A 16202-nucleotide genomic window follows, 5' to 3' on the forward strand; every position below is an offset into this window, starting at 1 on the left:
GAAATGTGTTACACTCCAAATATTTGTAGGTTCTGTCACTCCAAATCCACTCAGAGCCTTGATCTGGTGTTGATCTTGAGGGAAGCCAGGAAGAACTCAGACAAAGATCTGTCCACTGTCTACCATCGTGGCTCTATCCCCAACCCTTGAAAAATTCTTTGTAGAATTTCTTTATTTCTTAAACTATTCTATCAAAAGTGCCACATATGTTACACCAACCTCCTCAGTGGCAGCTCTCACAGTGAGCTCCCTAATGAGCCCTGTCAGTTGACATGACCAAAGGATCAGGTTTCCTATATATGACAAAACATCTGAGTGAGGACTTTGTGTAGGGATTTAAGAAATATTCTTTGGGGATTGTCTTTGATATGGAGAATTCCTGATGTATCAGGGTAGACTGGCCTCCACTCTTCAACTTATCATCTCAAGAGAGGACATTAAAGGGTTGTTTGTTACTTTTCTAGGGTGACAGCACTAGTATGTGTCAAACACGAAGCTTAAACTTAAAAAGTCTCCAAATCCGCAAAGACTTTCTCTATTTCCTATGTCAAATTGTTTCTTGAATTTAAAAGATATAGGTGAGAGGTTTAGGATACAATGGCAATTTCAGAGCAACAGTATGATCACAGCAAGACCTTCAATTAGGTACAAAATCACTTTAGTCAAAAAGTATTTACTGAATACACATAATTTATGCAAAGCATAAAAGGATATTTGGGTGATAGGAAAGGGAATCAGAGTCATAGATTTGACCTAAAGTAGCATACAATCACCCACAGCTGTCTAGAGAAACACATAAATAAGCCTCTGCTGATAGAGAGAAATAATGAATGTGGGTAAAAGGAAAGTTTCCAGACAAAAAACCATAGCCCTGAAATAGGCAAAGAATACACACACACACACACACACACACACACACACACACACACGGACATGAATATACACATGAATATACACACTATCAGCCTGAATCATAAAATTTTGTATCAAAAGATACTTTTAAACTACTAATGGAGCAGATAATAATGAAAATTCAATTTTAATAACATTTTTCACTGTGTTGTGAAATTTACAGAAGTGGATATCTCCGTTATACACTTTAGCAATAATATTATATGATGATCAGTTCTGATGGACGTGGCTCTCTTCAACAATGATGAACCAAATCAGTTCCATTTGTTCAAGAATGAAGAGAACCAGCTACACCCAGCAAAAGAATTCTGGGAAATGAGTGTGAACCACAACATAGCATTTCCATTCCTTCTGTTTTGTCCACTTGCATTTTTTATTTCCTTTTCAGGTTATTTTTACCTTATTTCTGTCTGATTTTTCTTGTGCAGCAAAATAACTGTATGGATATGTATACACATATTGTGTTTAACATATATTTTAACATATTTAACATGTATTGGTCTACCTGCCATCTAGGGGAGAGGGTGAGAGGAGGGAAAAAGTTGGAACAGAAGGTTTTGCAAGGGTCAGTGATGAAAAATTACCCATGCACATATCTTGTAATAAAAAAAAACTATAATAAAAATTTAAAAAAAAAGAAATGGATATCTCAGAGTGAGTTTCATCAGGAAATTAGCATAGAGTTTCAAAAACCAATGAAAATTACTAATAATTTTGAACAAAAATTCAATTATACATAATAATTCTCCCTTGTTTTCATTTTTGAGTGAAAGATAAGAATCATCACACTAATAAATAAACTGTAAAGTAGGCATAGTTTTATCTGGTATATCTGTAATGTGGCTAAAGATAACATATCTAATAAATTCACTAAATAGACATTCTTTATATATATATAATATATAATATACACACATATGTAATTTTATATATGTCCTTATATTTGTTCATATATGTTTTCATATATGGACATTTATGTCCATATGTACCTCCATTTATATATTTCTTGTATAGAGATAGATAGAAAATCTTTGAAAATTTCACTCAAGAAAATCTTTGAGTACTATGGAGCAATGGAAAGGATGCTCAAATGGGAATCCAGACACTTAAAGTGCTAAATTTTGGTTCTTGCATTAACTAAATAAATGACTTAGGGCAAACTGCTTTCACTCTTCAGGCATCATTTCAATATCCTCATCTCAAAAATGGTGGAATGAATAGGAACTACAGGAAATGATCCCTAACATCATTGGAGATTTTGAGTAGAGGTTAGATAATCACTTGCCAAGTTTCTATAGTTCTAGCTATGTCCACTATCATTGATACTTACCATATCTCCTGATCCATTCTTAATAGTGATCCAAGTATGACTGTCATTGCTTACCATCACCTTGTACGATGTCACCCAATCACTCCTAATCAGGAAGCAAAAGTAAACTAGTATTGGTATATGTGCTTTAAAAAAAAAAAGAAAAGAAACAAATCACGACAAAAAATAGCAGTCCATAGAAACAACACAAGATATGTATGTGTATATCTTTTAAAATAACCTCCACAACCTGAGTTACAAATTGATCCAATATGGAGAACCGACAATATCATTAAAAGAATTGAGTTACAAAAATGAACATGATTCTTTCCCTCATGGTCACAATCTTTCAGGCTTCTATCCCTTCCCCCAAAAAAGCTAGATGTATATAATAATCACAGACTAGAGTCATTACTTCTTGAGCCCTTTTGAAAGTCTAATGAAGGAAAAACACAGCCTGACAATTCTCCTGCCAGAGGAGGTGAGATAAGAAAATACTCAGAATCCATATGTTCAGGAAATCCATTTTTCCTCACTGTCTCATCTTACTATCATTTAGATTTGTAATGAGACAATTAGATTTTAATGCATTAGAAATCATAGACAGTCTTACCATCCTTCACAAATATTGACATGTTGAGGTTCTGTTTGGAGGTTTTTTTCCCCCTTTTCTCTAATGTTTGTCCAGATTTGTGACTTCATCATCAAATCAGAATTCTCAATGTGAAGCCTCCCATCACTAATAAGTTTCAATAGTGTGGAATCTTAAAAGATCTATCTTAGCACTGACTAGTCTGACAAAGCAGAAATACATCAGAGTATTTGAATCCAGATCTTCCTCACTCCAAGACTGGCTCCCTAGCCATAAGTCAACAAAGACTTTTTCTGGAGCAATTGTTACTGTTTGGTCATTCAGCTGTTTCTGACGATTCATGATCTTATTATGAGGTTTTCTTGACAGAGATATTGAAGTAGTTCACAATTTCTTTCTCTGGTGGGTTATGACAAAAGAGGTTATGTGACTTAACTAATGTCACATAGCTACTTAGTGGGGATTTGACTCAGATTTTTCTGTATCCAAGACAACTAGGTCATTCAGTGAGTAGAATTCTGGAATCAAGGATATCTGAGTTCCTTTCCAGTTGCAAACTTTAACTTCTGTTTGCTTATGAGTAAGGAAGATTTGAGTTCAAAATCTGGTCTCAGACACTAACTAGTTGTATGATCCTGGACAAATTACTTAACCTCTGTTCAGCTAAATCCACTGGAGAAGTAAATGGCAAGTCAGACTAATACCTTTGAAAGAAAACCCTATACTGGGTCATGACACAGTGAATTACATCACCCCTATATTGCTTCCCATCTGCAGGCTCAAAACTCTATTCACTGAACCACCTAGCAGTCTTCAGAGCAATTACTATATCCCCATAATTAAATAAATATTTTTGTTTGCAGTGTGAACCATACTGCCTGGTAAAATTAATTTGGAAAGATTAACTAATTATATTAAACCTAATTCATTCAAGAACAGTTATCAAAAACCTATAGGTGCAAACTCATTTAGGGGATTATAAATGTTTCATGTACTAGAGATGGGATTGAAAGGATCATTTGCTAAATATAAAAATCTATAAATATTATAGACTTCATATTTGTATCACAAGAAAATTATTTATTAATAGTAAGCAATCCTTCTAATTGATACTGTGCTTGTGTTTCTTAATTTGGTACAATTTCCTTAGACAGACTTTGTATTAGTATAACAATAAGAATTGTCCAAAAATGGAATAAATGTCTGTGAAAATAGTGAGTTGCACATCACTGGAAATTTTGAGTAAAGACTGCATAATCAATTGCAAAAAAATATAATTGAGGCATTTCATGCTTAAGAGGGGATTGGACTAAGTGGCCTGTAAGAGCATAGGCAGCTCCATAATCCTATGAGTATCTGTCATAATTGCCTCTTACAGACTTTGATTTTTTCTTCTGTGAAATGAAAAGCTTGAATGAGATCATTTCTAAGATTCTTTCCATCTCTAGTATTCTATGTTCTAAGATTTGTAGAACCAATGTTAATGGTTCTAGATCTATGTTACATTTTATAAAACTAGTATCTTTGTACTATAAAATTAACATAAACAACAAATTAATCCTAATCTTAAGAGAATCTCTAAGTGACATGTCAGCAAGCTCATTTCACTATTCTCATCTTATGTGATAACTATTATAACAATGGCCATTTTCCCCTGCAGTTTTAAACTCTGTGGTCACACAAGTGTATGTTAAATAAAATTAGGAGTAATCATATAAGGGTCATTCTTAGTCCTCCAGAAAATGAGGATAAGGAACAAAAAGAAAGAAACTTTCTAAAGAAAAAACTGAGAAAAAGAAAACCCTCCTAAAACTTGAATACCAAATCAACAATTGCTCTTCATATATTTAAATGATTCTTTTAAAAATGGGACCTAACAAAGGCATGTCTGTCTTTAATGGTCTTTCCCCTTAAAACACTGCAGAAATAGGTTGTTGTGTTATGTGGTTTTAGACATTTTCAGTTATGCCTGACTCTTAGTGACCCCATTTGGGATTTTCATTTCCTTTTCCAGTTCATTTACAAATGAGGAAACTGAGGCAAACAGTTAATCAACTTGTCCAGAGCTACAAACAAATAAGGATCTGAGGCTGAAATTATACTCATATATTCCCAATTCCAGGCCCACCACTATATCTTTTGTGCCACCTAAGGGATTTAAACATTTTTTTCTCAATTACATGTAAAAACAATTTTGAAATTCTTTTTTTAAAAATTAATCCAAATTCTCTTCCTCCTTCCCCTCTGCTCTCACTGAGAAGTCAAGCAAATGATATAGGATATACATATTTAGTTATACAAAAGACATTTCTATGTTAGTATATTATGAAAGAAAACACGAACCAAAAAAAAAATACACCAAGAAAAATAAAGTTTTTAAAAGTATGTTACAACCTGCACTCTTATCTCACAAGTTCTTTAACAGGTGGTAGAAGCATTTTTCATTTGGAATGAAATTTTGGAATTATCTTGAATTATATATTGCTGACCTTTTTGTAGTGGCTAAAAACTGGAAACTAAATGGATGTCCATCAGTTGGAGAATGGCTGAATAAATTGTGGTATATGAATATTATGGAATATTACTGTTCTGTAAGAAATGACCAACAGGATAATTTCAGAAAGGCCTGGAGAGACTTACACGAACTGATGCTGAGTGAAATGAGCAGGACCAGGAGATCATTATATACTTCAACAACAATACTAGATGATGACCAGTTCTGATGGACCAGGCCATCCTCAGCAACGAGATCAACCAAATCATTTCTAATGGAGCAGTAATGAACTGAACTAGCTATGCCCAGAAAAAGAACTCTGGGAGATGACTAAAAACCATTACATTGAATTCCCAATCCCTATATTTATGCCCACCTGCATTTTTGATTTCCTTCACAAGCTAATTGTACAATATTTCAGAGTCTGATTCTTTTTGTACAGCAAAATAACGGTTTGGTCATGTATACTTATTGTGTATCTAATTTATATTTTAATATATTTAACATCTACTGGTCATCCTGCCATCTAGGGGAGGGGGTGGAGGGGTAAGAGGTGAAAAATTGGAACAAGAGGTTTGGCAATTGTTAATGCTGTAAAGTTACCCATGCATATATCCTGTAAATAAAAGGCTATTAAATAAAAAAAAAAAAGAAAAAAAATTATATATTGCTGAGAATACATAAGTCAATTACAGTTGGCCATTATTTAATACTATTAACCTTAAGAATTTTGCATAAACCCAAAGACCTTTCTCACGGCATATCATTAGTATGAAATCTAAAAGTCAATTGGATTTATTCACTGAATTTCATAGAGAACTGTTTGGTTGAACACATACATACATACATACACACACACAATTAAAATATGGTTCCATTGCATGGAATTTTAAATTAGTATTGAACTTGGGTACTACCAGAAAAACAGGAATATTCTACTAGGGATGTGTAAAGGGCTGAAACTCTTGAGTTGATTCCCTGGGGTCAGACAATCAGAGCACTTAAGGCTAATTACTTGGACTATACTCTATTAGCATATGCTTGGAAAATGGCCCTTCCTGCCATTCTGTGCTGGCTCTATCTGTTGGTGTATACAGAGAATTGTAGGAGGGATTAGAGGGTGGAGTAAGGCAAACCAGAGTTACTTTTTGGCGGGAGAGGAAGAGAAAGGAGGTGTGGAGATTGCCATGTCCATTCCCTTTACTTCGACCCCTAAGACCAAGAATAAAGACCAAGGACTTTTGCTTATCCTGACTCCAGCTGATTCTAAGGTATCCAGGGTGCTAACTCAGTCTTCACAGAGATGCATCTCTATCATATGGATATTGTCTTCAAAAATGACTAAGCAGGCAGTTATTTATTTCTTGCTATAGCAGTGAGCTCCTTTTGATGCCCTTAATATTTTAATGTATCCATTGGAATGTTTCCTCTACTGCTACAAAATACAATGCCTCTATGTATTTTATCCTTTGTGATTCCTTTATGATATCTTTATATAAAGCTTCCATGAAGGAGTCATCCAGTACACTCTGGAGAATTTGCTGATACTTTTACTATTTTGTTTAGACCAGATAACATTTGGATTGTCTGTCTTATCTCTCACATTTGCCATGTGATGATACCAACTCTTTCTCTGCTCATTCATGTCTTTTAATGATACCTTTTTTGCATAAGCTATAGTTATATGCTTCATTCTTCTTATGCCTATAATTCATCTGACCATTACAAAGAATTTACTTTTATGGACACAATATATATGAGACTATATAGATCCTTCAATGACCCAGAGAATAGGCACTTTAGAAAAATGGGAGGAAGCACTTGAGGACCTGATTTTAGATCCCAGCTTTTCCAATTTCACCTCTGAGTTACTACAGGTCCTCCTTTTTTGTTTTTCTTCAAATAAATAATTAAGGTGTTAGATTAGTTGTCTCCTAAGGTTCCTGATATTTCTAAATCTATGATCCTATAGCAGGGCTTTGCAGCCTTTCAAACACTGTATAAATGTTCTGAGTTCTTATATTAATGCTCAGTAAAATTGGGGGCTATACCATTATTGAAATTTCATCCCTAAAACAGAAGAAAGGAGGTACAATTAAAAAGCAATTAGCAGAGCTGGAGAAAAAGAGGCCTCCTGGGAAAAGAAGGCATAGATTGATGGATGACAGTACCCAAGAAGGCATACTAAATCATATCAGAGCTCATCAGATTACCAAATCCAAGGGGAAAAATTGGAAGTATGAATGAAAGGTCTAAGGCTGGGGTGTTCAGCATAGATTTAGGAAGAACATAGTATACAGGGAAAGAATAAATATTAAGAGAATAATAATTACATTTCATAAAACTTCTCATATGATGCTCTTTAATGACAGTGGTATGACACTATGATCCTTCTTGGCTCCACTGCATGAGTATTGCTAGTAATCTCAGCACTTACCACTCAGAAATCCTCAGTGTCTGGATTTAGCATCAGGGCAGGTACTCTGAACAGTTAAGACTACTTAGCTGGGAACCTTTAATCTTCTATTAGCTTAGTGGGAGCTGTTCTCCCACAGACTCCAGTTTATTATCAAGGCAAAATGAAAGTTTAAATCATTCATTTTCTTCTTTTCATGGTCTTATTCTAGCCTCAAATTGTTTTTTTGAGAGTATGATTATTGTTGTCAGAAGGTACATGAAAGGGAAAGCATATGCCAAATGGGCAAAGACTCACAGGAATCTTTCAATAGTATTGTTATCACATTTTATGCCTGAGCCATATATAGATTGCAATCTATACATGAAAAAGAATTAGAAGGAGTTATCTTGGAATCTTCCAATTCAACCTTGGTCTAATTGGGCAGGATTCATTTATCTAACTTTGGTTATGTTTGATGTGGTTATATACAGTGAATTCTTTTAAGTAGAATGTCCATGTATTCTATGTTAAAAGTTGCCTTGATTAAATTGCTTAGTTAAGATCCATGGCCACCAAAGAGGTTGCAGATTTCAAATTACAAAGTGGTAATCATCAAATAATCTGGTACTGCCTAAGACAGGGAGTGGTGAGTCAATGGAATAGATTAGGTATACAATGCATAGTAATAAACAACCATGGTAAACTAGTTTGATAAACCAAATGATCCAAGCTTTGGGGGCAAGAACTCAACATTTGACAAAACTGGTGAAAAAAACTGGACAGCATTTTGGCAGAAACTAGGCATAGAACAATATCACACACAATATATCAGTATGTCAAAATAAGTACATGATTTAGAAACATACACTAGTATGATAAGTAAACTAATTTAACACAGAAAAAAAATATATCTATTATACCTGTTGATAAAGGAAGTGTTTGTGATCAAACAAGAGATAGAGAAAATGTTGCTAAGGAAAATAAATAATGCTGTTTGCAGGAAATTAAAAAGCTTTTGTACAAACCAAATAAATGTTGTCAACATTAAAGCAGAAAACTGGGAGAACATTTTTATAGTAGCTTCCTCTGACAAAGATCTTATGTCTAAAATATATAGGGAACTGAGCCAAATTTGCAAAAATAAAAGTCATTCCCCACTGATAAATGGTCAAAGAATATGAACAGACAGTTTTCAGAAGAAGTCAAAATTATCAAGTCACATGAAAACATAATCTAAATCACTACTTAATAGAAAAATGTAAATTAAAACAATTTGGAGATAATACCTTAAACCTATCAGATTGACTCAAATGACACAAAAAGAAAATGATAAATGCTGGAGGGGATGTGAAAAAATTAGAATACAAATTTACTACTGGTAGAGCTACAAACTAGTGTGGCCATTATGGAAAACTACACCCAAAGGGCTAAAAAACTCTGCAACTCCTTTAACCTAGGAATACCATTATATGCCAAAGAGGTTTTTGGGGAAGAATCAATATGTATAAAATTTTTATAGCAGCTCTTTTTGTGGTGGCAATGAATTGAAAATTGAAAGGATACTTCTCAGTTGGAGAATGATTGAACAAGTTGTGGCATTTGATTGTTATGGAAGACAATTGGGTTATAAGAAATGAAGAGCAGGATAGTTTGAGAAAAAATGCTATGATTTATATGAATTCAAACAAAGTTGAAGTTAGAAGAATAGCAACATTTCACACAGAAACAGCAATATTGTAAGGATCATCATCTGTGAAAGACTTAGCTACTCAAATCAAAACAATGATCCAAGACAATTCCAAAGGAACAATGATAAAAAATTTTATCTACCTCCAGAGAGAGAAATGATGGACTCTGAATGCAGATTGAAATATATTTCTTAACATTTCTTGTTTATATGATAGTTTTTATATTTTCTTTTTCAACATGGTTAATATGGAAGTAAGTTTGGCATGACACATATAATCAAAATCAAACTGCTGTTTTCTCAAAGAGGAAATTAGGGTAAAACAGAGAGAATCTGGAATTCAAAATTTAAAGAATAATGATTGTTAAAAATTCTTTTATATGGAATTGGGAAATACTTAATGAAATAAAAAGAGTAATTATATAGATCACCACAAATCCACACTAGGGACACTAGTCTAGCCCATATTGATGACTCACAATATGTCCTGATAATAAGGCTAGTACCCTAATATCAAACATGAACAATAGGTTATAATTTAAGAAAGATCTTAACATTATATTCTTGTTTTGTGCTTTAATAGCTATAAAACATTATATATGAGGTAATATGAAAAAATTTTAAACATAAATTATATATTCTACTTTAAGCAATGTACTGAATTCATAGACATACAATAAATTTACTAACATGGAACCATCCACTGCCCACCTGCTTCTATTAACTAAATAATCCTAACACTAACCACAAATGAACCAGTAAAATTTCTAAAATTAAAGTAAACACTAGGTAGCTTATAAAATCATCTCAGCATCTAAACTGTGGAAAAAAAAATCTGGAACAGAATTCAAGTTATTTCTGTGCAGTAGGTCTCTGAGAGTTAAAGAGCCCACACTTTTTAGAGTACTTTTGTTTTCAAATGAATAGTCATTAACAGTTCTATGTCAAACTGGAAGCACAAATCAATGTGATATCAACCCTCATAGACCTTCTCAAGGAATATTGATCTAGCTAATTTAAATTGAGCTTTTTAACAATAACTTGAATAAATGCATAGTTGGTAGGCTTATCAGATTTTCAGATGACACAAAACTTAGAAGGATAATTCACATTACGAAAGACAAATTCTGGATTGAAAAATATATTTTCAGACTAGAACACTGGGCCAAATCAAATAAGATATTATTAAGGATCAAAACCAAGTCTTATAGTTGAGCCAAAAACAAAAAAAACAAAAAACAAAACCTTCAAAAGTCCAAAGTTGGGTAAGACAATAATTTGAAAGCAAGCAAGCAAATTGAAAGCAAGATGGAACTGTAATGGATTGCAAATGGTAACCAAGAAAGCTAATGCAATGTTAGCCCACATTGAAAGAATCATGGTTCAAAACATTAGTGATAGTACCACTTTCTTTTATCCTGGGGGGACTACCTCAATAATATTGTGCTCAATCTTGGTATCATATTCTAGAAAGTGCAATAATAAAAGGGTTTCCAGAAAAATACAATCAAGATGCCTCGAGTTCATGACACATGAAAACCACCTGGAGAAACTGGAGATGGTTTCTGGAAGAACTGGAGACCAGCAGGATATAGGAGTTGTCTTCAAGGACCTGAAGTCCATGAGTTACAAGATGGGCGAGACTTTTCTTGTTTGAATGCAGAGGCTAAGCCTGATGTGAAAGTTTAAACCTAGAAATAATTATGTGAAAATTTCACTGAGCATAAATTTGGGCTGGAAGTATAGAGAATGCTTCCTAAATACAGAATTTTTCAGTTGAATATTCTGTCTCTGGAAATTAAGAGATGGCTAAACTATCACTTCTCAGGTAATGAATAGAGGGAATTCTTATTCAGGATTGGTTAGGCTACATGACCATTGAGATATCTTCCAAAGTTTGGATTCTGCAATAAATCATTCATGGTACCTGCTATCAACGAGTTTGAAATTAGGTCCAATCATAAAGTGAAAGCAGTATCCTCTTAAATTTTACCTTCAGAAAACAGTAAGCATATTTTAGTACATATCTGATATGGGTAAATAAAAATTTTTTTTTCCCCGTTGGGATTCAAGAAAAAAGAACATTCCATTAATCCTAGTACCTCTCTTCCTGTTTTGGAAACAAGACACACTTGGAAGCCTCCCTCTTGAATAATACACTTCAGGCCTAGCTTCACCCATGCAAAGTAGGCAGGATAAAAGACAGCAGATCATTCCTGGAAGAGTCCAAGTTCCCTTGAGTCTTCTTTCCTTACTTTCTTTGCTGTTCTCTGTCTTTCTAGATTTTAGATTTTTTCCTAGCTGATCCTTAGAGATCAAAAGATTCCTCTAAATTTGTAGGCCTCCTTGAATTCTTGATCCATAGCAGGGGGGGGGAGGGGAAGGGGGAGAGAGAGAGAGAGAGAGAGAGAGAGAGAGAGAGAGAGAGAGAACTCACAAAAAAAACTAGGAGAATTAAGAAGGGCTTCCCATAGGAGATGGCATGAGAGTTAGTCCAGAAGAAACCTAATCATTATAAGAGGCAGAAGTGAGGAGCAAGAAGTTTGAGGTATGAGGGACAACTTGAAAAAATTACAGAGGCCTGAGATGAGATGCACAGCTCAATTTCAGGTAATAGCAAGCCCATTTGGGGGAAATATTGAGCACAATTTGTGTAAAGAAGAACAATATGAAATAAATCTGGACAGGTTACCCAGACTATGAAGACTTGAAATGCCAAACTCTCTCCTCTCCTGCTGTCCAAGTCCCATAATGTCACCAAAGAAGGTTCCCTAATTCCAATTATTAGTTACCCACACATGCACATACACACACACAATTTATCCAGCTACCATAACAAAGTATTATTAACCAAAGACAAACACTCTAAAATGAAGAAAATTATTTTTATCAAATAAATCAAAGTTATCAAATAAATCAAAAATAAAAAAATAAAAATATCGATAATAAATATTTATGATATGATATTTTACCATGGTGGGAATTTCCTGTTCTTTCTTAGAACATTGGTCTAAGATTTCCCAAAGGATAAGAAGAGTTCTAGGAGATGTCTGATAATACTAGCTATTACTGATTCTCTGATTTTCATACTTCTGGAGATCTTAACATTTGGATTGAACTTATAAGGAATAGGTTTTGTCCCCAAATTGACTTCCAAAAATCCTTCTCTATTCTAGGCCTGATGTTCAATATCACTCTTCCTACCGCTGTGTAATTTTGCTGCATGAACATTCAAAGCAAATGATCTACTACATAGAATCTATTCACTTCATATGTCAAAACAAGTTTCTCAGAAGGCAATTTTATTTGACCCAGAAAAGGATAATGTAAGTATATTTATTTAGATTGCACTCATCTTCAAGAAGCCAAAGAACTTGACAGGGATAAACTATGATTCTTATTAAAATCTTTTTATTGGCTGGGGAACATATGGCTGGGGAAACTGAGGCACAGTGTGCTGAGTGATTTGGGATTCCTCTCACATAGCAGAGCTAGAAGATACATGTTCAATTCTTGATCAATATCTTCCTCATCTAATTAACCAACCAACCAATCAATAAGTATTTATTAAGCTTCTCATATGTATAAGGCATGAGGTTAGGCACTGGCATACATGCTAAAACAATGAATCAGTTCCTATTCATAAGTAACTAAACCCAATAAAAAGAAGGATATATGTGCATATACATATATAGACATATATACACACATGTATGCAAATGTGTATAAACATAGGCAAATAAGTAAAACTGTATATATAAAGATATATATATATATATAATTTTTAGATTTATTAAAGCTTAAAGTGTACTAAGACTTTTGGGACACCTGTTAACAGCATGAATATAAAGAAATAAATAGAAGTTAAATATAAGGTCATTCGAAATACTTTCCTAACAACAACCTTCAATTTTTCTTCCTATACTCATTGTTCATATTTATAACATCTAGGAACAGAGAGAAGAAGCTTAATTTTTTACTCCACATTTCAGCCTCTCAAGTACCTGGTGACAATAATTATGTCTTTAATTCTTCTCTTCTTCAAGGTAAACACCTCCAGTTCCTGTAGAGGTCTTCATAGATTCCTCAAGACCCATTACCATTCTATTTGAACTCCTTTGGATGTTTTTCAGTTTAGTTTAGCATTTAAGGACATTCATGATTAAGGTCATCTTTAATCCAAATTATTCCACCTTTCCATTCCTGTTCTCTGGTCAATTACTTGGAGACATATCTTACTGTTAGTATTATAAAATATGAAAAAATAAACCTGGTTACAAAAAAATAATAGTTTTCTGCATTTTACAGGAAAAAAAATGTACCAGCTAATTTTAAAATTAAATCTTCCCATTTCAAATAATTTCCTAGACTCATTCCTCTCTTTTAGGGAATGGAAAGGGGTGGTAGGCATAAAAGAGGATAAAGAAACCTTTCCAAGAATATGTGGTTAAAGGAAAGTTTTAGGAAAGTTGTTTTTTATACCTTTGAATCAAGCATTAGCAAAGCAGGTCCATTCCTGGAAATGGTTACTAGGGCCAACTGCATTCATTAGGTAAGCTCTTCACACTCCCTTTATCCCAGCCCTCAGCCCCACTGCCAGGGAAAAGAGTGGGAAGTGGTAAGGATATCAGCACATGGCTAATCTTCTACTAGAAGAAAGAATAACACTTTTTATCACTGCACTTATGCTTCTACCATTTATTGCCAGGACAAAATGATAAACAACAGCCTTTTTACATAAGCCAAATTGTTGGTCATCTTACCAAGGCTCAAGACAACTACAAATTAACTGACAGACTCCAGGTGTCCAGCTCCAAAATAGTCCAAGTACACTTTAAACAAGCAATCTTCATCATTTCTGTCACATATACAAATAAGTGATTGTAACCCAAATTTTATCCCATATAAAATATAATAATAGCTAAGATTTATATAGTATTTTACAATTTGCCAAGTCCTTCACATATGCTATCTCATTTTATCCCCATAACAACTCTGTGAAGTAGGTGCTATTATTATCCCCCATTTTATTGATGAGGATAGAGAGGTAGAAAAATGTTAAACAACTTGTTGAGGGACTCACAATTATATGTAACCCTGAACAAGTTATGAGGGAGTATTGGAACTTGAATCTTCATTCCAAGTTTAATATTACCTACTCATTTAGTTCCACCCAGAAAATATTACTTTAAACATATAATTACTAAGTACCTAACATATTTTATACTCTGAGCTAGGTATTTCATGGGATGCAAAGAAGGATAGGACATGGTTTTTGCCCTCAAAGATGCTGCAATCTGGTTGGGAGTAATATGACCTATACTATTTTAAAAGATGACCAAAAGGTTTAAATAACACTCAAATATTAGATCGGGAAGGAACCTAAGATATTATTTAGTCCAACATCCTCTTTCTTTATGAGTGGCTATCAAACCATCTGAAAATGAATACTGTATTAAACCATCCTTTCTGTGAAGTAACTATGACATGATGGGGGATTCAACAATTACTTGAGAACATTTATTTTTAGGTATTTAACATACGGATCTCCTTTTCTTCTAAATTTTCTAGAACATGTATATTCTGTACTACAATTTAGCACTTAATTCGATATGTTTCTTATTCACTCCAACTAGTCCAAATCTGACATTCAGATCTCATTGTGTCTTATGCCTCTTACCAGACTCAGAGATCCGCCAAACTTATCCTTCCTCTGTTCTTCATGGGTGACACTCCATCTCTTGTTAGTGTCTTTACTCTGACCCTCGTCCATCCCTGAAATGCAATCCTACTTTGCCTTGCCTCACATTTTCTCTCTCTTCCTTTAAAATGCAACTTAAACACCATCTCTGTAGGAAAACTTCCCTTATTTCCTCAAAGATAATGTCCTCTCTCCTAAACTACTTTCATTCTATATATATATCTATATATATATATATATATGTATATATATATACATACATATATGTATATATATATACATATATATATAATTTACATATTTGTACACACATATATCATCCATGTATCTAGCTATAAAATGCTTTAGATAAAAATGTTGTATCCTCTATACTCACACTCACTTTAAGTAGGGATGGTTTTATTCTTAAATAGCTGCAGAAACTAGCACAGTGACCAGTATATAGTAGATGCTTTATAAATACTAGTTGATCAATTGTCTCCCCAAACAAGGTGTAAACTCTATGAATAGAAATATCACACTTCAGACCCTTATCTGGAGACATAAAAATTAGATAGGATTGGGAGACTGGAAACTCAGTTTTCTACCAAGGTCTGCTAGAAGCTTGCTGTGTGACCTGGAGTTACTTATGCAATCTCCTGGACTAGTATTTGTTCTCCTAACTAAAATAAGAGGTTTGGACTTTGTGATTTTATAAGGTCCCTTCCAGCTCTCAAATTCCATTTTATGACATTATGTTCTTCTTGGACTCTGCTTTCATACCACCAGGCATAGTATTCAAACATACTGAGTCAATTAACAAGGAGTTTGTTGAAAACTTTATAAAAAGTGCTGTTAAATTACTTTTTATTTTTGCATCTACAGTAGAAAGCATAAAGGAAGCCATTTCACAGAGCTATCTATACTGAAAAGCGTGTAGAAATTTTATGAACATTTATATATTCATTTTTTTTACAAGTTCCATTAAAATGGAAATAAATACTACTGAAATAAATCAAAATCTGATTTTACCAATATAATTTTACAGGCCAAAGTTCAAAAACTTTTCAAATGAGAAGACAGACAGACAAGGAGGCAGACAGAGACAGAGACACAGAGAGGAGGAGGAG

At 33.7% G+C, this 16202-nt stretch overlaps 1 protein-coding gene across 2 annotated transcripts in view; it reads right to left on the reverse strand.

Moving 5' to 3' along the window:
• CPXM2 (carboxypeptidase X, M14 family member 2) overlaps positions 1 to 16202 on the reverse strand; it is a 266901-nt gene that overhangs the window by 122808 nt on the left and 127891 nt on the right. For both annotated transcript variants that reach the window (XM_031956005.1, XM_031956006.1), the window contains one exon: positions 2243 to 2327. In XM_031956005.1, the coding sequence (XP_031811865.1) occupies positions 2243 to 2327 (85 nt within the window). The remainder of the gene's footprint in view (positions 1 to 2242; positions 2328 to 16202) is intronic.

Source organism: Sarcophilus harrisii, chromosome 2 (genome assembly GCF_902635505.1).
Source record: "Sarcophilus harrisii chromosome 2, mSarHar1.11, whole genome shotgun sequence".
NCBI lineage: Eukaryota > Metazoa > Chordata > Mammalia > Dasyuromorphia > Dasyuridae > Sarcophilus > Sarcophilus harrisii.